Source organism: Lichtheimia ornata (assembly GCF_029851405.1).
Source record: "Lichtheimia ornata isolate CBS 291.66 chromosome Unknown scaffold00050, whole genome shotgun sequence".
Classification (NCBI taxonomy): domain Eukaryota; kingdom Fungi; phylum Mucoromycota; class Mucoromycetes; order Mucorales; family Lichtheimiaceae; genus Lichtheimia; species Lichtheimia ornata.
The window spans coordinates 55290-77160 of NW_026695370.1; the positions used below are offsets into that span (position 1 = coordinate 55290).

Below are 21871 nucleotides of genomic sequence, written 5' to 3' on the forward strand. Positions count from 1 at the left end.
TTTTAAGAGAAAATGTTTCGTATCCAAGAGAGCCAGCCTTGATTGTTCTCCCTGGAAACGTGTTGCTGAGATACATTGTCTGAAATAGGTTGCTGGGATACATTGTCTGAAATAGGTTGCTGGGATACATTGTCTGAAATAGGTTGCTGAGGTGCATTGTCTGCAGTAGGTTGATGAGATGCATAATATGGTGTGGTGCTGCTGCTTGCGATTGGTCGTTGTTGTTGAGGTTCATTTTCATCACCCAAATCCCATCCACGATCAATAGCATCTTCATAAATGTCTGCAAGATCTTCAATTTGGCTTCTAGCTTGGCGGGCCAACTCGCGTTTAGCTTGACGGTCCAACTCGCGTTTAGCTTGACGGTCCAACTTGCGTTGAGCTCGGCGGTCCAACCTTTCTTCGGCTACGTTAAAAATGAGGTTAAGGCCAAAAAAGTCTTCACATCTCGATCTCTTTTACCTGAAAGTCGTAACCTCTTCCGTTTTCTTTTGCTAGGCATCCGTGTACCGCTGCTATCATTGTTGGATGCTGTAATTGATTCTCTCATAGGTAAAATTGAGCTGACTTGACTCCCACGATTGTGTAGCACTGTTTGATCCATTGCATGATGAAAAGGATCCGACGATGACGATGAAATGGTGGAAGAATTCGCTTCAGGCCTGCTGATCATGGCGATACGATCTGGGTGCATTCCATTGATCAAATGTGAACTTGATGATGTGCTTTGGTCATTGGTTGTAAAGGTGTTGCTATTGGAGCCCATGCTGGAGATTATTACTGGACCAAAGTCTCTGTTACGCTGGTTGTTTTGAATGTTGGGTTGGGCTGCATTGATATTCGTGTTGGATGAAGACGCTGTATTTGAGAGCATGGCCAAACGATCTGGATGCATACCATTGATCAATTGTGGTCGTTGTGCAGTGGATGTCTTGCGAATGTCGCTTGTAAACGTGCTGGTGCTAGTTACCCTTGTGCCCATAGTTGCCGGATTGGGATCCATGAAATAGCTGACGTTGTCACTGTTGGATTCAAGCTTGCTATCGTTCTTTGGCGGCGATTGACGGGCTGATGATTGGAGAATAGGATGGTCGATGGCAGTACCTTGACTATGATATATAACACGTGAGATGATGATCATAAGCATACATGTCACAAAAACACACTTACGCTCGTTTGCGTGAATTAGTTGCCAGAGCTGTAGCACGATAGCCGAGAGCCAAGTCTTCTTTATAGGTCATCACATGCTGTGGTTATCGTATTAGTATCATCCTTTTCATAATTCCAATCATAAACGTAACGATACTTACACCAATAACGCGCCCACTTCTTTCCTTTATCATCTTGATCACAGTAGCTGCATCCGGTGATTCTGGTAGACGACATCCACGTATGGTTCTTTCAGCCGCAATCATACCTATCCACACCTACTTTAGTAACCTTTCAACCTCGAAGACTCCAACATCATACTAACAATCTGAAATCCTTGGGAAGCGTGTGTATACAATCAATGTATTTCCTGGATTTGAAGTTCGGATCGCATGCATAACAGCCTAAACACCTTGATTAGATCGAGATATGTAATAATAAAAGTTGAAATCAAAACACTTACACGTAATGCCACATCTTCGTCTGATAATGCATCAGCGTTTCTCGATACAATCGCCTCATCATATTCAGGATGAACACTGTCCTTCCATACCAAAGCAAACGCAGCTACTTGCACGCCGTGTATCTCATGTCTGCTCACTCCAATATACACCGTGTCACCCGCCTTAATGCATGTTAGCCCTTTCCAAACGACTGTATCTGTACCTTGATATTTACCTCACGGAATCGTTCATGAACTCCCTATAATGGCGTCGATTAGTACTGTAGACGCTTATTCATAGGTAAGCTTACCGATTCGCCTGCATTCGCTGAACGCCCCAATTGAAAGTTAGCACTTGTCGATCGGCTCAAATAATACTTGTCGCGATAGGATCAGCTTTGGAATGACTACTTACGAACATCGTCTCGTGTGGTCTTGCTTCTCTTTTTCTTTTTGGCCATGGCGGGAGAAAAGGGGACGTTGCAAAGAAGGGTAAATCCTGCATTATTCATTTTGTGTCCGATTTTGCGTCACATGACCGTTACAAAACCCCGCATTGAATGGCATGTACTTGCATCATTGTTTCATGAGCACCATTCTGGTATGTTTTTTAGGCACCAATGAGCACTTCAAGTGGTAAAGCAATTATGTGAGCTATAGATGAATGCATGAGTGCTTGGGGATACACATAATAAAGGCCATCCTTGAGACTTATGAAAGGCCATTGATGATGGTATGAATACAAGTAAAAGGGAAAGGACGTATGATAGTGTTGGTGCAAAGGGCCTTGTTTATATATGAGTGGGCGTGGGGTTGTTGTCATGGTTGATCAAACTGATAAAGTGGTCAAGCATCTTGGAGTACCGGGTCGATGTGATAGATAATCACAGTTGATAAATCCACCTGCCACTCGAAAGGTGATTTTTTGTAGGTGACATAAGTATGTCCTTCTCTAACAAAGAGGAAAGGGCCAAGGTGTGGTCATTTTCCATACATGAATCAACAACTACATTATCAGCGAGGTGAAGTAACAATACTACCCATTATCAAACAATGACAACCATCTGCTGTTATGGTAATAACATTCCCATCTATGCATCACCACTCATTGTCCTCATACATGTATGCATACCACAAAGAAAATTATCATCACCAGGCTATCTTCAATACCTTTGTACGTGTACGTCTGCACATTCGAATACTACAAGTCAAAGCTACCGGCACTGGCAACGTGGTATGCCATTTAGGTTTGAATGACACATGATGTAAATGGTAAAAACCGAAACTCCAGTGTTGGCGTTGTAGTGTTGTTTGTATATGTGCTTGCTCTGATCCATGCTTTCCCCACTCACCATCTTATCGGTAATCCGTGCACGTGCTTTTATTTCTACACGTCATCCTGGCGTTGTTGTAAGATTGCTTGTCAATAATTTTCGTACATTATTCAATGGGAATCACAGCAATAAGGAAAGACAACGACACTAAAAGTATTACTTTTGATATCGTATACCATGTAATTCACCATTGTACACAGCATCAATCAACAAATCCCAACAGTATAAACGTCGTTGATACAATACTAATCCCACAAGTCGTATAATTGGAACGTCCAAAATGGCTCTTAGCGAAGAAAAAAAAAAGATCACGTGACAACTTCCGAAGAAAAAAGAAAAAGATGTATCCGAAGAAGGAATTCAGGATCATTGCTCACTACAGGGGTCGAACCTGTGGCCTTGGCGTTATTAGCACCACGCTCTAACCAACTGAGCTAAGCGAGCCTTTTTCCTTGTCCTCTTGTGATTTTTTCTACGCCCGGTACTATATATACCACAAAATTGCCAAATACGGGTGAAGTTAGTATAGTATGGAAGGACAATAAGCGAATGATATCATAGGATTCCCCTTGTTTTCTTTTCCCGCATTCGAATTCGAGCTCAGGTTTGTGGAGGGCGCCAAGTGCCCAAATCCAACCCATTTTCCCAATATCCACTTTACACGATCAGAGCGAATGCACCTGACAACGACAACGACATGTGGAATGAGCTTTTATAATATGAAGAGAAGGTGAAAAGGTCGTTTGTACAGCGTATATGGTCTTGCACTTTTTTTATCGTTTGATATCAGCATGCAGGATTCCACTTTATTATCTTCACATACGATCCAACAGCAGCCAATATTTATTCCAAGTATCACTACAACGTTATATGATGGAGTAAGAAGAAACATAGGTGGGTGATCACTGATAGATTACTAGAGAGGGAATGGAGGCGATATGTAAGAGTATTAAAGGATAGAAATGTATAATAAAGTACTTCCATTTCAGAAGAATTTGTTATGCTTGGATACAATGAACACATTTGAATGATGCATTTTAGAAGGCTGACACGCTTTACATTCATTGGTATTAGGACGTGTTGACCACTAAGCTTTTTATTCCATTATCATCAGGACAAATCTTTTGAGTCTCTTTTACATAATATGCATTGTATAGCGATGTTGTCAATGTAATGAGCAAGGGAGGTAGGTATATGGAAGAAGCACCCAAGTCATGGTAATTTAAGGTTCAGTTGAGAAGCGTCTTTAGCGACGACGGTGGAAGTGCTTGGGTTGATATCTCTTTTTCTTTGTTCAGACACAGCAACTTATGCCTGCCGATCAGAGTCATCCATTCGCAACATTTCCTGCAGCACCTGGAAAGGGCGTCAATGGCCTTCGACCTTACTATACGCCTGGTCTCTTGAACGACAATTACACGCCCATTGTTGGTCAGGGTCCCGGTTCTGTTGTTCCCTATTATGCAAATGACCACGATGATCTGATTGACTCACGCGCCGCTGCTCGAGAACTGGTCAATTTCACGGTGCTCAAGTTCCTGACCACTGCAATCAGTTGTCCCTTCGAGGTTTCAAAGACGTTACTCCAAGTCCAGTATATGCCACACGAGGATGTGGAAGTTACGGCTGCTGCTGCTTCTGCTGCGTCAAAAGAGGATGATGAACAACATCAACAACAACAACAGGTAATCTATTCATCAAGCACTATCGATAAAGAGACAACTAAAGTATATGCTTTATGAAGGACTTTTCATCGGATGAGGATGAGGATGAGGAGGATTTTTATGGATCAAGACATGAGGCTGAACCTGCACCCACTGCTACTATGAGCCATGAGGATCCAGAATTCAAGAAATCAATGGCTGTGGATGCGAGTGGCTACGTGATTCGCAAGAGTGTATACGACGATGCTACTCGACCTGCATATCAGCTCAAGCCACTGGATGGTGGAGTATGGCAAGGAATTGGTCGACTACTCAAGCAACCCCATGAAGGATGGTCATCTCTATTCAAGGGACAATACACCAACTGGCTATATGAAATCATGCATTTGTTTTTGCAACCAACCCTTGAAGGCTCCCTGAACGACATGTTTGATCTCTATGACGACACAATCCCGCTGGTTCATCTTGATCGTGTGGGTCCCAATCTGGCAACACTTGTTGGTAGCAACTTGATTGTGGGTTTCCTTCTTAGTCCACTTGAATTGATTCGAACAAGGTAATTCATGTTGATGGAAATGGAAGATGGATGATATTAATATACATTTGACAGGTTGGTGGTACAATCAGCATCTCCATTACATCGCAAGTATAAGGGTCCTATGGATGCACTACGCACTATCTTGGCAGAAGAAGGAGGATTGCGTGGTCTTTATCTCTCCCACAACCTTATCCCAACGGTGCTCTTTCACACGGTGGTGCCTTTACTTCAAAATACAACACCTTTGATCATCGATCGCGTCTTCCACATCTCAGCCAACGATTCCCCTTTCTTATACAGCCTTGCCGAACTCGGTCTTAATACTCTCGAGATCCTCATCACTTTGCCTCTCGACACCATCCGTAAGAGAATGCAGTGCCAAATCCGTACTCGTACTCCTGGAAAGAAGCGATTTTCCCCTGTCGTTGCTTTACGCCCTGTACCCTACACTGGTGTGGCCGATGCCTGCTATCGTATCGTCAAGGAAGAAGGTGGTCGAAGAAAAAGGAAGCATAAGCGTACCATGTTTACTGGTTGGGGTTTACGCGGTCTATACCAAGGCTTCAGCATGCAATTCTCGTCTAATGTCATGTTGTTTGTCATGCATGCTATTAATGGTGTCGATGGTGAGTAGGCTTATGGGAATGTGAGTGATCCACATCATGATGCTAACATGTACTTTTAGATGAATACGAAGATTTTTGAAGCTTGTAGCAAATATAATACTTAAAAAGAGCACAAAATACAGATATAACATGGATATAAACTTTACAAGATTATAGAGAAGGATGATGGAAGTGGAAGGAGGGGGTAAAACTATGTTGTGGATGGATGGGTTTGTTCAAGTGCACGAGATCGCTCGATGCGTTCTTGATCTTCTTGTCTCATTTTCTCTTCATAACGAAGCTGACGTCTACGAAGGAATCCGCGCTTGAAATATTTCCAGACTTCAGTGAGGATGATGTAAACCAAAATAGATGCTGCTACGATTCCCCATTCCCAATCAATGCCCTTGTGCTTGAAGACATCTGTATTGAGAACAGGCACGTAAAGAGCGATAATCATCAATACAACGCATCCAGTAAATGATCCAAGCAAATAGTAGTTTTGCTTGCGTTTTGTCCATGCACTCCATGTCCATACGGGGTTCACCAGGTCGCGACATGTGAAACCATGCAACAAAATCATGAGCGTCAATGTTGTGAAAACAGTACCACGGGCCCTGAAAACAATTTCGCATGATGGATTGTATTCTTTGTTGCACAATTCACCAAGCTGGCCACCACCATAGCCGTAGACAACCACAATAAAGTTGAGTAAGCAAATGATGCCCATCATCCAACCATAGTACATCAAGTCAATCACATTCGATGTTGAAAAGAGGCCTTCGCTGGTAGGTCGTGGTGGTACAAGCATTTGATCAGGATGAACAGGCTCCAAACCAAGACTCATGGCGGGTGGCGATGATGTGAGAACATTGTTGAACAAGATTTGAATAGGCGTCATCAAGAAAACGGACGTATTCGTATTATCAAAAAAGCCGGTACCGATCACGAGGGGCACAACTTGAGAAACGTTGCCGGAGACCATGTGGACCACAAAGCGTGAAATGTTGGCAAAGACACGTCGACCTTCTTCGATAGCTCTGACAATGGTTGCAAAGTTGTCATCCACTAGCACAATCTCAGCAGCCTGCTTTGCCACGTCCGATCCATTTTGACCCATAGCAATGCCAATATCGGATTCCTTCAAGCTTGGAGAATCATTGACACCATCACCTGTCATACCAGTAATCCGTTTACGTCGATGAAGAGCTTCAATCATTTTGACCTTGGTATCAGGGCTACAGCGTGCAATCACCAATGGAAGCTGTGGCATCGCATCAATTTGTTCCTCGCTAAGCTTGTCAAACTTGGTGGCAGGCATGACCAAATCTTTGGGATGCTTTTCAGGATCATCCGTAAGGCCATAGTCATCCGGCAAAATGCCAACTTCTCGTGCAATGGCAGTAGCAGTGGCAGCATGATCACCCGTTAACATGTGAACAGTAATACCAGCTTGATGGCACTCGGCAACAGCAGCACGTGATTCCGCACGAGGTGGATCATAAATGCCAACCAAGCCCAAGAATTCCATGTCTTGTTCAATGGCTTCTCGAGTAAATGTATCGGGTCCAATCTCGCCTTCAGCCTTGATCTTTCTCATTCCCAATGTCAAAACGCGCAAACCACCTTTGGCAAGATCTTCCACTCGTGGCATGATAAGCTCATCCAATTCGCTTTGGTTCATCGATCGAGTTTCATCACCCATTCTTGCAGCAACACAAGAACCAATAACTCTTTCAGTAGCACCCTTGATAAAAGCATAGTAAGATCCATCCGGCGATTGTGCGATAATACTCATGCGCTTGATGGCAGAGTCAAAAGGATATTCGGCAATCAACTTCCAATTTCCTTTATCTTCAGATTCAGTAAGAGATGGTTTTCCCATATGGGCTTTGTATGCAAAGACTTGTAATGCAACCTAATAAACATACGATGCATAAGCAACATGGCCTTTCATACATGTAATGCACATCATCATACCTCGGTAGGATCACCAATACCATGATAGCCTTCAGAGTCCTTGTTCTTACGGAGCTCACTCATATTGCAAAGAGCACCGGCTAACACCATATCCCTGATGCCATTTGATAATTGATCCGTGGCCACGATTGTACTATCACTTTCACGCGTGATATCGCCCTCGATAGAAAAACCAAGCCCGCCAACCTTGTGGAATCCTTCTTCAGGTCTCCAAAAACGGGTAAGCACCATCTTGCTTTGTGTCAAGGTACCAGTCTTATCCGAACACACATTGGTTACGGCACCCAAAAGTTCCAAGGCTGAAATTTTGCGAACCAATGCATTTGCCTTTGCCATGGCATGCACACCAAAAGCTTGCGTGAGCGTGACAACTGCAACCAATGCCTCTGGGATAACAGCAATAGCTGTCGAGATAGCATAGAGGATTTGTGAATCACCAATCTGGAACTTTGCCACCGAGAAAACAATGATAATAGCAAGAATGGCAACAAGAAGCAAGTAAAGAGCCATACGATCCAAAGAACGTTGCAATGGTGTCTTGCGGCTGCTATCGCTTGTCAACAACCTTAATGCAATCTTGCCAATTTCGGTTTGCATCCCTGTAGCTGTAACAAGTGCCTTGCCACGGCCTTTGGTGAGGACAGTGCTGGAATAAGTCATGTTGATACGATCACCAAGTGGGATATCGGATCCTTCAAGCGTCTCGGTGCTTTATATAAAACAATGAGCCATCATAATACTCCCAATGAATAGTGGTGATATACTTACACTTTGCTAACAGGTACCGATTCACCGGTCAAGAGAGCTTCATCCACGTCCATGTTGAATGACCTATCACATGATCCTATGTTAGAGACATGATGCGAATTGGATAACACCATCTTAAGCTTTACTTACTCGATCACACGGCAATCAGCACCAACAACGTCGCCTGTTTTAAGAAGAATGATATCACCAGGAACCAAGTCGCGTGTAGCAATAGTACTCGATTCACCATTGCGTATCACCTGAGCTGTAGGGGATGCCATTTGGCGGAGGGAATCCATTGTCTTTTCAGCCTTGTATTCTTGTGCAAAACCAACACCTGCATTCAAAAGCATAATGACACCAATGACACCAGCTTCGACCCAATCTTTGAATACAAAGGACACAACCTAAAAACAATGAAAATGAGCCATTGTGTCTTTCAAGGAGAAGAACAACATACAATGACATACCATAGCAACAAGCAAAATCAACACCATGATATTGAAAAATTGCTTCAAAAGTAGCTTGACAGGGTTGACACCGCCTTCACCTTCCATTTCATTGTAGCCGGATTCGAGTCGACGACTTTCGACCTCCTTTTCGGAAAGGCCATCCACGAGGTCTGACTTGAGTAATGTAGCCACTGTTTCCAGGTCCATTGTATGATAAGGTGGGGTTTCCACTTTTTCAAGCTGTTCAGCACGCTTCATTTGACGACGCTTAACAAGGTTCATTTTGTTCATCAAGGCACTGCGTACGGAGCGTACATCAAAAGATGAAGTACTTTGCCCTGTGGATGAGCGAGTCAATGGATTTTGCTTGATCTTTTCATCTTGTGGACGACGTGTTGTAGTTGTCACCGATTGCTCGGCAAAGGTGATGGTGGTAGTAGTATTATTGGTATTGTTGGGTGATTTGGTATCTGATTCACTCATCCAACCAAAAATCGATCAAGAAGAAAAAGAAATGAATCCTGTTGCATGTAAAAGATGTGGCGCCCATTTTGTATTTGAAGCTCTTGGTTGTTGACCCAAAGATTCCAGAAGGGCAACCCTTTCTAATTCTGGCAAGCATGTTCCCCCACTCTTTTTCACATTTCCCGGATTTCACTCCACCAGGCTTTGGCTCTTCCTTTTTCGGATAATCGGAGCAACATAACGCTTTCCATAGTTTCTCAAGATCTTTGAAAGGTACATCATATGGGGGATGAGTACAGATCGATTTATGTATTTGAACAGCAAATGTTATTTGATTGTGGGAAAAAAATGAATTCTGTGCATCTTTGTGTGCTTCATTGGTGCTGAGTAGTGGTCTTGTTGTTAAGGTAAACGTATGTAAATACGCCCATGAGAAGTTGACAATCCATGCGATCTACGATACCACCATGTCCTGGAATCCAATTGCCAAAGTCCTTCATGCTGCATGAACGTTTCAAAGCGCTGGCCAAAAAGCCGCTAAAAGGAGCAGCAAATGATGCATACAATGAAAGTATCAAGCCATCCTTTGGAGACACCTGCTGAGTAGCATTCTAATAAAACACATGAGCTTCCAATGGAAACGTATTTTCTTTGTATTCGACGACGTTACCGGTAACAACGTGGGCAATATCAAGCTTGTTGACTGATGGAAGAAGAACGAAGATCAGTATAATGCATGATTTGTGTAACACAAGCGGTCGGATCACTTGCAATTTCCCCGACAGCCACGGTGGTGATAGCCCCTAGCATAAATCCCTCAACTGTCTTATTCGGACTCAAGGTATACAGAGGTGTGCGACCTAGCATCTTGCCAAATGTGTATGCAGCCACGTCATTCCAGATGACCAGGATCGAGGGTAAAAGGAACCTGACGTGAGGAAATCACAATTGAGAGAGACGTGTAAGAAGCAAGAAAACATCACATGGTATGCAACTACCATATCAATCCTTTTCCTTTACTTTGCATCAAGAGAATAAAACTTACCACACCATGCCGTGACGAATATTGTTGGTCAAGAAAAACAATTGCAACGATGTAAAAAGAACAGCAATGTGGATCCAAAAGAAGCGTACAAGTTGACCAAATACAAGGCTATCTTCAAACAACGCAACGTTGCCCGCAAACCCTACATGTGTGTGCCATGGTATCAGATCTAGAATGCGAGATTCGGAGGTAACGATCGTCAACTCACAAAACGTGTAGCACAAGATGACTGTCATACGATGGTTATAATCGAAGCTTTCACTTAGCGCCCAAATCCCCAGTGCAACAAAAAGAAACCTATAACAGCCACAACAGCAAGCAGTGGATGGGCTCAGTAGGTGCTACCGATCATTGTATACTCTTCCTACCAATCCAATACATGAGAATAGCGAGTGGCCAAACCAAACCGTATACGTCGTAGCTCCTGAGTTTAAGTAAGTGTTGAGCTTTTTGTCCAACGTTTTACATAAATGGAAGATCCAAAGTGATGGGGAGGTTGTTGTACCTGAAATGCTTTACATTCGATGGCACACACCAGGATGATTAAACCATTGGGGCCTAAAAAAATACAAAGGCCAAGACAAAGTATCATGATGCTGCCTGTATACAATCGACGGTGGGTATTGCTCAACATGTTGTTATTATTATTGTGGCGAGGATTTTGGAAGTAAAGGTGATGTGGGGATAACAATGGGATGAATGGTCTTTTTGAAATGGCCATTTTCGGTCTCCTTTTTATTATTACATGGGGGTATAACAGCCATGAATCAAGTTTCTGTTGACTCACAAGCGTAGGGATAAAGTGCGTGTGTTGTGTACAAAGTTGCGTAAGAGTGACTTAGCATGGTTGGAGATAAGGACACATCCTCTGAGATCAAGCCGTCGTAGTTGTGGGGGGCTATTCATCATGAGTGCGAACACGACCTTGTCATTTACAGCATTTCGATCATTGAGAAAGGTGATGCTTTCTAGGCCGCGGCATGTCTTGATTAGTGCTATGATTGATTCCGCATCCACAAAAGAAGTACTATTGCTGATTGTCACGTGCCTCAGATGAGGTGGGTTCATGCTTGCCAAACACAAAACAACATTGGATTGCATAAGCCAACATTGATCAATGCGTAATGTTTCAAGAGTCTCCATGCAATGATCCAAGATAAAAGTGACCAACTTTGGATGAATGCGCGTGTTGGATAATGTGATCGATTTAATCTTGCTTGTTTCTTGTTGTGTCACGAGACGGGTATCGCAGTAAGGGATCGTGCTGTGCTGTTGCCATGGCCACATACAATGTTGATCAGCGGGGCTGTAACCAAGAAATGACAATGTTGGGCAATACAAAAGGCACGCACGGAAGAATGTTGATAAGACAATGCCACAATCATAGGCAATCAAATCGCAAAGCCGAGGACAGCGATATAAAATCCAAACAAGAGCATGAATCGATGAACGTCGCATTGCTGAGATATCGAGATAAGACAAACGTGATTGCGTCGTGGTGGTGGTGGTTGTACCATTCTTTTTGGTCAAAAGTACGAGGTCATGGGCTTGTTGCAAAGAAGGCGTGAGTGTATCAGGATTATAGAAATCGGAGGCAAAGCAGCAACCCTTAGCACTGATGATCCGAAGCGTGGGGACGTTGCATGCAATCATAATGATATCTTCCACAGAGATGTTGCTATGATCGATGTGAAGCGTGTGCACATGCATACTTGCTATTCCCAATTGCATCCTTGCTAGCAAAGTCTGAGGAATATAGGATTCAGATACATCTAAATTACATGATTAGTTCTTTAGTTCATTGTGTGTTCACCATTTTCCTTACCAAGGGCACCAACAACTTGTTTGCTCTCAAGTATAGCTGCAATCATAGCTGTGGATTGGAGTTTCAAACTATGTAATCGCCGACGTGCATTATTGAGATATCGATTCAAGTAGTAAATGTAAACGTTATCGTGAATGCTGCTGCTGCTGGTGATGGTTGAGCCATTCTTCTCTTTGATTGATGGAAAAGATATGTTTCTCCAGAGCTCTGGTGTAGATAAGATGATGGTGCGCCATGTATTATTGAGTAGCTGGCAACGTATCAGTGATCGGAATGACAACTTGGCAAGGATTTGTATGACAATTTCTGTTGGCAGTGGTCGATCAAACAATGGTGTGGTGATTGGTTGGGGTGGAAATGGAGAAGGTGGACGCATTTGTTGTTCTTCCAAAGATTCTTGTTTGATGCACGCTTGCTCTATTGCCATCATCGATTTCATATCCTTCTCCACTTGTTCGTCTGACATAGCGCCCCATGCCAACAATTCTGCCAGCACATGATTTCCGCGGATGTCCATGTGTAAGAAACAAGACATCATACAAACAAACACAAGGAGCTTTTTTATATATATAGCTCGACAAATCATCCGAAACCATCCATATCACCCAAACACTCTTTTTCCAAACCCATATCCAATATTGTTGTCATGGCATGAAAATAGGATCGATGGCTGTTATTTACTATCTAGCCTAATGACCCAACGTTCAGGGATATGGGGGAAATCATCATGTCTTCGTTTGCTCATAATATCAATGGGTGGCAGGGTAAATGGGATGCGGGCTTTATCTTGGTCATTGTCTTCTCCTCCGCGGGTATTGTGCAAGTCCTTGGACAGCTGTGGCATAGTGGATGGTAATTGTGGTTCTCCAATCTCATAACGATAGTTGAGTACAATGTGGCGTATTTCATATGGTGTCAAAAGATCAAATTGGCGTACGGTATCTTGAAAGACTTGAAGTTCATGGAGCTGTGAAACGCATTGAAGGAATTGAAGGAGTTGAGTAATACGCCGAAAAAGAGAAGCCAGCTGGTGTGTTCGAGCCCATTCTTCCAAAGTAGACACGTTCATGCGCACTTGAATAGCTTTGGATCGACTTAGATGCTTCTTGTTGTTAATCATACGATCAAAGACTTCATTGACAATATAATTGATGCAGTGGGCAATGAGCTGGTGTTGGATATCAGGATGGATGCGATAGGATGTCAAAGTCTCAAGGAGGGATGTGAGAGATGTGATGATTGTACTCGGTGGTGTGATGCTGCTACTTCTTCGTCGAAAGCTCATTCGTCGTTGCCAGCTACGATCATCCACGTATTCCACAGGTTCCAATCCACAAGCTTCTTCATAATCCAACATGGTAGACTCGATTGTCTTATCCAATAAGCGTTCGCAATAAGATCGTAAATGATTGTCGAAGATATCAATAACAAGTGCTTGGATTTGTTGTTGTTCCTCCCATGTGCTGACTGCAAGCTTGGTATCACGTCTCAAATACACGAGCAATTGGTAAAGGTTGGATATCCAAAAAGCAAGTGAATGCAGGTTACGGGTGTTGGCCTAGGAGAAAATGAGCCAAGGGATCCTCCCTTCAATGACAGAATATACACATACCTTGGCTACCTTGCCAAAACGAGTAATTGCCGATCGTAGGAATTGTTGGGTAAGCTCTTTCATGGAGTGATTGTGTGAGAAACGACAACAAAGATATACGACATTGGAAGGTATCCAGAGATCCTCGTGTGATTGTAATGGGAGCTTGATATCTGAAATGATGGTATCAATGATGTGTGTCGTATCATCCTCGCAAAAGACAAACATTTGATCAGGGCGGCATTTGTCCCAATCAAATCGATATGACGATTGAAGCGTGCTTTCCCATGCATCTATATCATCCACTTTGGGTGTTGCAATATGTCCATCACTACCACCGCCACCATCATCGTCGTCATCATCATCATTGTTGTTGTAGCTGTACATATCGGCGCTGTAATAGGATATCTTTTGTTGATCCTTGATGTTTGCTGGTTCAGTTTGTCGTCGTTGTGGTTGTCTAGGTCGTTTGGTATGTGCATCACGACGAGGTAAAAGTAGCGCCATATCCGAATTTGCAAGTTGATATATAGAATAACCAGCCAGGGATCGTATTGAGTATGAAGCTCCTCTCTCAAGTAAAAAGTGAACCATGTCTTGATTATGTCGACGCGACGTGGCCCATACAAGTGCAGTCCATCCTTCTACATGTTGAATTATTTTTAGCTACGAGTTTAGTAGTAGTGGAAAGGGATAATGATGACATACTTTTATCTTGTATATCAATGCTTGCACCGACATCATCCAATAGAGCCCGTGCAATTGGGATTTGTCCAAAGCATGCAGCGCACATCAAACAGGTCCATCCATGCTCATTCAATGAATCATCGACTTGAATCGTACGTTCCTTGTTGATGATAGTATTGACAGTAGTAAGATCACCCTGGCATGCGGCACGGACCAAGCGCTGCACAATCTTGCTTCCCCGCTTATTACAGCCGTCTGCATTTGAAAGTGGATGCACGCTTAATTCATTAGACTGGTGCTGGTAACTATGCTGCTCTTCTTGTTCCACAGGCTTGGTCTTGATATACGTAGTTGTAGGCGAAACAGGCAACGAGAACGCTGATGACGATGACGACAACGATGACACTGCTGTGCTTGTGGACGATACCGATGGGAGCGATGCCACCGACCAACGTGATTCTCGTGCATTGACAGTTCTTTTTTGTGGAGGAGGTGTCTTTGGTTGTGGAACCGAGTACTGCTGCAACATTGTCGAGAACTCTTGGAAGCTATCTGCAATGCGATTGTTGAGATCGGTGCGATTGGTCAAGGACAAGGATAAAGGTCGCTGTCTGCTTGAAGGAGGCTGTAACGAGTTCCTTCGTCGTTGTTGCAAGTCATATGAATAGCGTGGGGGTAGAGTAGAAGAGCATTTGTTGATGAATAAGGCATGATGATGATGATGAGTATCCATGATGTATGAATAAAAGTATATGTTTAAATACAAAAAAGAAGAAACAGGGAAGATGGGAAAGGGAGGGGGTGGAGGAGGATGAAGAAGAAAATGAAATTGGATCGCGTTGTTGGAGAAGAAAGGAAAGCTTTGTGTAATGGTATCACAATGCTACAGTGAGTGAAACCCACCTACAATAACAGCTATAAGCATATCATAATATTCCTTTTCCCTTTTATCTCAATCATGATCATCGTTACGCCCTATTGTCCCTGAGACATTTACCTGAACAATCACATCACCCATTAAGGGGCACGTGGAAGTAAAGGACCAAGACCCTTTTCATCCTTTTCCAGTCTCAGTCAATTAGAGTGGGAAATCCAAATGCTTTGTGGTCGTTGATGCCGACCCAAAATAGTCATTCATGGACATCCCACATTTTTGGCTAACAACGCATCCCACTGATAATAGTGATAATGATGGTGTTCTTTCTTTGTTAAGTGACAATGACAACGCATTTCTTGGTTTGTACCATTAAACTCCCTCGGAGAAGATCATTTACCCAAAAGAGGATTGCAATACAACACACCCGCCGTAGCCATGGTGATAGTCAAATTGTATTTTGACATCCTATATCGGAAGAAAGCGTATGTATATGGCGATTTGCACCATGATAATTTTATAGTTGTATCTCTTGGCACGCCTCATTCAGATGCATCTAGCTATACCCGGCAACCTGGCAGATGATGATTGATGAGGTAACAAAGCTCGCCATCCGTAGCTGGTAGTACAGATGATACAGTATCCTGATCCCAATTATCACTCTTTCGCACCAAGTCTATGCATCCAGGAGCATAATCCTCCTCTATCAGGCATGCATGTTTCGATGGAAGTGTACGATATTAAGAAGAGATCACACCATGTATGTCATTCATGAGACTGATGTAGGTATATCTTGTTGGCTGTACATGAATGATGCAAACTCGTTCCAAATCATTGTTGGTATGTAAATGGCAATGTTATTCATAATGGGACAATAGAGCTTCATCACGTGACTGGTTTGTTTATAACAAAGAGTAGAAGAATGTATCACTAAAGGGCCGATGATTAATGCATGGAGCTCTTTGACGTGTCATGAGTGTGTTACACGGTTGGCTGTAACAAACAATTAAGCAGGGTACGTGTGCGTGTGGGGTGGGCGGAGTGATGTAAACCTGCACACACACACTCTATAAATGTAAACATGAATAGGAGACAAGGCAAGTGTTATCGGGTAAAGGATGCGTTGGTGTGTATCAAATACAAAGTGTTTAGCTTAAACGGATATGTAAAGCTGGGCAAGAAAATGGGACTTGGACAAATCACAAGCGTCCACATCAATGGCAACAGGTGTCTATCTCGGCTAATTTTGCTAAATAAAACGATCTTGTAATTCCATGTATACCAATACAAGATAAGAGTTGCATTATTCATGTCCCATCTAGAAAACGTGTGTCTACAATAGGGATGTTTCAAGCAGTGGAACAAAACATAAAAACTACGAGCAGGGCCATTTACATGCGTAATGGGGGCATTTAGACGTGTGCTGGCGTTGAATCCATTTTGGCAAGTGCCAATCTCATTACCCGACAGTATCAGTGTATCTCTCTCTCTCCCTTCCAACAACTTGTTTGCTTCGCCCTCTTCCCTCCCTCTCTTTTTTGTTGCTCATGGACAATTCCTTTGTCAAATCACCAAAGGAGGTCTGCGATCACTTTCAGGTTGACCCTGCAGTGGGCTTGGATAACGACAAGGTCACAACACAACGCCAAAAGTATGGCAAAAATGGTACGTGTTCTTTCCCTTAACAATAGACGACATGCTCACTGTATGCAATGCTCCCCCCATGTAGAACTACCTGAAGAAGAAGCGACACCTCTATGGAAGCTCGTCTTGGAGCAGTTTCAAGACCAACTCGTTCTGATCTTACTGGCAGCTGCCATCATCTCATTCGTGCTTGCTTTATTTGAAGAACATGAAGGACCGGAGGCATCTACAGCATTCGTTGAACCTATTGTCATCTTGCTTATTCTTATTGCCAATGCCACTGTTGGTGTGCTTCAAGAGTCCAGCGCCGAGAAGGCTATTGACGCCCTACGTGAATACTCGCCTGACGAGGCCAAAGTGATTCGACTTGGACAGCTGAGCAGGATTCGTGCTGAGGAATTGGTACCGGGTGATATTATCAATGTGTCTGTTGGTGATAAGATCCCTGCCGATGCACGTTTATTGGAGATTTATTCGAGTGTCTTTCGTGTGGATCAAGCTGTGCTCACTGGTGAATCCGTCAGCGTCACTAAGCAAATTGAATCGATTTCGGATGAAGGTGCTGTCAAGCAGGATCAACACAACATGCTCTTTTCTGGAACAACCTGTGTATTGGGCAAGGCACGTGCTATCGTCGTGAATACTGGATCATCGACAGCTATTGGTGACATTCATACTTCAATCACGTCTCAAATCTCGGAGAAAACCCCTCTCAAGCGCAAGTTGGATGAATTTGGTGACATGCTCGCAAAGGTCATCACCGTCATTTGTGTCCTCGTTTGGCTCGTCAATATTCGTCACTTCAATGATCCTTCGCATAATGGATGGATTCAAGGTGCTGTGTATTATTTCAAGATCGCCGTTGCACTTGCTGTCGCTGCTATCCCCGAAGGTCTTGCCGCTGTCATCACTGCTTGCCTCGCCCTTGGTACCAAAAAGATGGCGAAATGTGGCGCAATCGTACGTAGCTTGCCAAGTGTCGAAACCCTTGGTTGCACTAGCGTCATTTGCTCTGATAAAACCGGCACCTTGACAACCAACCAAATGAGTGTTTCCAGAGTAAGTGATATATATTTCCTTTTGCATTGATTAGTCAGCCAAGGTATATCTGACACAATCATATAGTTTGTATCTGTGGGATCAGAGGCTGGTCGTTTGGATGAATTACATATTGAGGGTACAAGCTATGAGCCCGTGGGTGATGTTAAGACCGTTGAAGGCACCGTTACAACTCATTTGCCTACTGGCAATGCATTGATCCGTGAAGCTGCTTTGGTGTGTTCCTTGTGTAACGATTCTCGCATTACATACGACGAGGTAATTGGATGTGCATAATGATGCGGGGAAACAAACATGACGTGGTGCTGATGTATACCCAAATTTTCAGTCTGCCGATACTTACCAATGCATTGGCGAACCTACTGAAGCTGCTCTTCAAGTCCTTGTTGAGAAACTCGGCACAGATGATATCAACGTGAATGGTCGCTTGCAATCACTCACCAAAAAGGAACGTGCAACGGCTTGCAATGATCACTTTGCATCTCTCTTCAACCGTGTGGCTACTCTTGAGTTCACTCGTGATCGCAAATCCATGTCCGTTCTTGTTGCTTCTGGATCTCAACATAGTCTCTTGGTGAAGGGTGCTCCCGAATCGATTCTCGATCGCTCCTCTTATGTACGCATCAATGACTCCGACGCCCCTGTTAGCTTGACACCTGCTATCCGTGACGAATTGAACAAAAAGATCCTCGAATATGGCAAGGGACTTTCGCTTCGTTGCATTGGTTTGGCAAAGATCGATAACGTGAACCCCGCATCTTTTGATTTACGTGAACAATCGGCATTCAGCAAGTATGAGACCGGTATGACATTCCTTGGTTTGGTTGGCATGTTGGATCCTCCACGCCCTGAAGTGCGTGCATCCATTGAAAAGTGCAAGACTGCTGGTATTCGTGTGATCATTATCACTGGTGACAACAAGGACACTGCTGAAGCTATTGGCCGTAACATTGGCGTATTTGATGCTGATGAGGATTTGACTGGCAAGAGCTATACGGGTCGTGAATTCGATAACTTGTCTCATGCTCAAAAGATTGAAGCTGTCAAGCATGCCAATCTTTTCTCTCGTACCGAACCTGCCCACAAGCAAGAACTTGTCGACCTTTTGCAATCGATTGGCGAGATCGTAGCAATGACTGGTGATGGCGTTAATGATGCTCCTGCCCTTAAGCGTGCTGATATTGGTGTTGCCATGGGTAGTGGTACTGATGTTGCCAAATTGGCTGCTGACATGGTTCTTGCCGACAACAACTTTGCTACCATTGAAAAGGCTGTTGAAGAAGGTCGTTCCATTTACAACAACACCAAGCAATTTATTCGTTATTTGATCTCATCCAACATTGGTGAAGTCGTTTCCATCTTTTTGACTGTTCTTCTTGGTCTTCCAGAAGCATTGATTCCTGTACAGCTCCTTTGGGTCAACCTTGTCACCGATGGCTTGCCCGCAACTGCTCTTGGTTTCAATCCACCCGATCATGATATTATGCGTCGTCCTCCTCGTAGTGGCAATGAGTCCTTGGTTGATGGCTGGCTCTTCTTCCGTTACATGGCTATTGGTGTCTACGTTGGTGTTGCAACTGTATTTGGCTATGCTTGGTGGTTCATGTTTTATGCTGATGGCCCACAAATCAGCTACTATCAATTGGTAAATATAAGGACAATAAGGATGGCATGCAATGTAATTGATGCTGACATATGGCATAGTCTCATTTCCATCAATGCTCGGAGCTCTTCCCTGAAATCGGCTGTGAGATGTTCACCAACTCTTTCTCGATGAAGGCTACAACCATGAGTTTATCGATCCTTGTGGTGATTGAGATGCTCAACGCTATGAACAGGTAAGGATGGTACTCGAAGAAAGGCATGAATGGGATAATAACAAGGGGATGTTTTTTCTTTAAAGCTTGAGCGAGAACGAATCCTTGTTGACATTGCCTCTTTGGAGCAACCCCTATTTGGTGCTTTCCATCGTGCTTTCCATGGCATTGCACTTTATGATCCTTTACGTTCCATTCTTTACTCAACTTTTTGCTATCGTGCCTTTGAACCTTGATGAGTGGAAGGCTGTCATGTGGATTTCACTTCCTGTCATCTTTTTGGATGAAAGCCTCAAGTTTATCACCCGTACTTGGATCGCTCCTCCTACCAAGGTCGCCACCACCACCTCCAAAGCACACAAACACAAGAAGACTGCTTAAAGCAAAACAACGGCCACCCCCATTTAGAAACTCTTAATGATAAACCATTTGTATAGAGGCAATTGGAGGTTTCCTTACCCCCATCCAAAAACCCCCTCCCTTTTGTTCTGTAGGGAAGAATAAAACATAGTAGTGTAGAATCAATTCTTGGTTTTATTGACACTGGATGAGATAAGGGTAGCCACCGATGATGGTATAATTGATACTCAATGCTATGTTAAGGTTAATGACCTCCTGTGTGTGTGCATGTGTAATGACTTTTCCTTATCATAATAGCCGCGTGCAACCCATACATCGATACCCGTGCGTTGGGTCCTTTATCCATTACCCCTAATATTCATGCGAAATATACCACGACTTGAGAGCAAGGAACGGCGAAAAAAATGGGAGGCGGGAGGCGAGTTCTTCACCCTATTCGATTTTTTGCACCAGAGATTCCGCCGCATGCTTACCTAAAAGCCATCGTGAAGATAAGGAGAACATCATCGCTCTTGTGCAAAACCATAAAGTGCGTATGTCAACGTGTAACGTCACATGATGTTGATCCCACAATACGGTTATACTGATACATGTATGAGTGTTTTCAAAGATGGTGACATCAATGACGTCTGATACCTTTTTTTATCAGTCAGGGGTAAATAGCAGCAGGAGGAGAGGTGGATAAAAAAACATGATAAGCGGGTAAAAGCGCGCATATCGGCGATCACCATGTCCCTTATTCCGCGCGCCCTGACAATTGAATGAATATCAGCAGATGTTGTATGGTGCTGCATATCTCGACAGGAGAAGTAGACGATCTGGACAAGGCCATTTTGGGTGTCTGGTGATCGTCATTTTGAAGAAGATTTAATATTATGCATGTGAGCTGAAGTATAAAGAAGAGAGAGAGAGAGAGAGAGAGCATGTGTAGTATGGTGATGGTATCACAAGTATACGCATCCGCTTGCATGACAGTTTATTTGTGTAATGATATTGTCTCTATCAGAAATCGGAAGCATTGCCGATTATGGGTGTGTAATGGGCCTGTTGTTATTCTGAGATGCTCCTCGTGCTGTATTCAAAAAAGTGGCATTTATGTCATGTTGCAGTGAAAAGGAGTATGTGTTAGGGATACAAGGATCCTTGCCTTTTATGTCACCCACGAATTGATACAAGACTCGTTTGAACTCGTTCCACCCCATAAACAATCTTTTCCTTCCATTCTCCTACAAATATGCATAGCCGTGCTCAGGATGAAGCATACGAGAAAAGAATCGCAGCCATTCAAAGCAATATTACAAAGCTGCAATCGAGACTGGTAATGAGCATTGCGTTGGAATGTCAAGTTCTCCCTCTCGCTGACACATAATAAACGCGTAGAAAGAAGCCGAGTCCAAGTCAAAGACAACTGTAAGTGCTAAACCCCTAACATCCATGTTCATTGTACTCATCATTTCTTTATCTAGAATCCAGATACACAGTAATGTCTTGATTTCTTTTAATGCCATGTCATATGAACACGACGACTAATCTCACGCCGTATATACAACACATACATCATCACCTATACACGCACACGTACACAACACACAA

The 21871-nt window shown here is 43.4% G+C and overlaps 6 protein-coding genes and 1 non-coding gene across 7 annotated transcripts; 2 read left to right on the plus strand and 5 right to left on the minus strand.

Annotated features, from left to right (window-relative positions):
* Positions 1–2: 2 nt before the first annotated feature.
* Positions 3–2052, minus strand: O0I10_008977 (uncharacterized protein; the record flags this gene model as incomplete). Its single annotated transcript, XM_058488976.1, has 9 exons — positions 3–406; positions 463–1109; positions 1171–1247; positions 1311–1417; positions 1475–1553; positions 1613–1774; positions 1828–1851; positions 1903–1919; positions 2007–2052. The coding sequence occupies 9 exons, from the start codon at positions 2050–2052 to the stop codon at positions 3–5; spliced, it is 1563 nt and encodes a 520-aa protein (XP_058340202.1).
* Positions 2053–3295: 1243 nt separating this feature from the next.
* On the minus strand, positions 3296–3369 carry O0I10_008978. The gene has a single exon. It is a non-coding gene; the product is annotated as a tRNA-Ile (tRNA).
* Positions 3370–4235: 866 nt separating this feature from the next.
* O0I10_008979 (uncharacterized protein) lies at positions 4236–5832 on the plus strand (the record flags this gene model as incomplete). Its single annotated transcript, XM_058488977.1, has 4 exons — positions 4236–4610; positions 4670–5145; positions 5200–5753; positions 5813–5832. The coding sequence occupies 4 exons, from the start codon at positions 4236–4238 to the stop codon at positions 5830–5832; spliced, it is 1425 nt and encodes a 474-aa protein (XP_058340203.1).
* A 111-nt stretch (positions 5833–5943) lies between these two features.
* On the minus strand, positions 5944–9394 carry O0I10_008980 (potassium/sodium efflux P-type ATPase, fungal-type; the record flags this gene model as incomplete). Its single annotated transcript, XM_058488978.1, has 5 exons — positions 5944–7650; positions 7713–8421; positions 8481–8543; positions 8610–8866; positions 8930–9394. The coding sequence occupies 5 exons, from the start codon at positions 9392–9394 to the stop codon at positions 5944–5946; spliced, it is 3201 nt and encodes a 1066-aa protein (XP_058340204.1).
* A 1810-nt stretch (positions 9395–11204) lies between these two features.
* O0I10_008981 (uncharacterized protein) lies at positions 11205–12763 on the minus strand (the record flags this gene model as incomplete). The annotated part of the gene is made up of 2 exons (XM_058488979.1): positions 11205–12193; positions 12247–12763. The coding sequence occupies 2 exons, from the start codon at positions 12761–12763 to the stop codon at positions 11205–11207; spliced, it is 1506 nt and encodes a 501-aa protein (XP_058340205.1).
* Positions 12764–12919: 156 nt separating this feature from the next.
* On the minus strand, positions 12920–15257 carry O0I10_008982 (uncharacterized protein; the record flags this gene model as incomplete). The annotated part of the gene is made up of 3 exons (XM_058488980.1): positions 12920–13804; positions 13859–14481; positions 14546–15257. The coding sequence occupies 3 exons, from the start codon at positions 15255–15257 to the stop codon at positions 12920–12922; spliced, it is 2220 nt and encodes a 739-aa protein (XP_058340206.1).
* A 1688-nt stretch (positions 15258–16945) lies between these two features.
* On the plus strand, positions 16946–20299 carry O0I10_008983 (calcium-translocating P-type ATPase, SERCA-type; the record flags this gene model as incomplete). The annotated part of the gene is made up of 6 exons (XM_058488981.1): positions 16946–17063; positions 17128–18101; positions 18168–18359; positions 18430–19746; positions 19806–19939; positions 20005–20299. The coding sequence occupies 6 exons, from the start codon at positions 16946–16948 to the stop codon at positions 20297–20299; spliced, it is 3030 nt and encodes a 1009-aa protein (XP_058340207.1).
* Positions 20300–21871: the final 1572 nt, after the last annotated feature.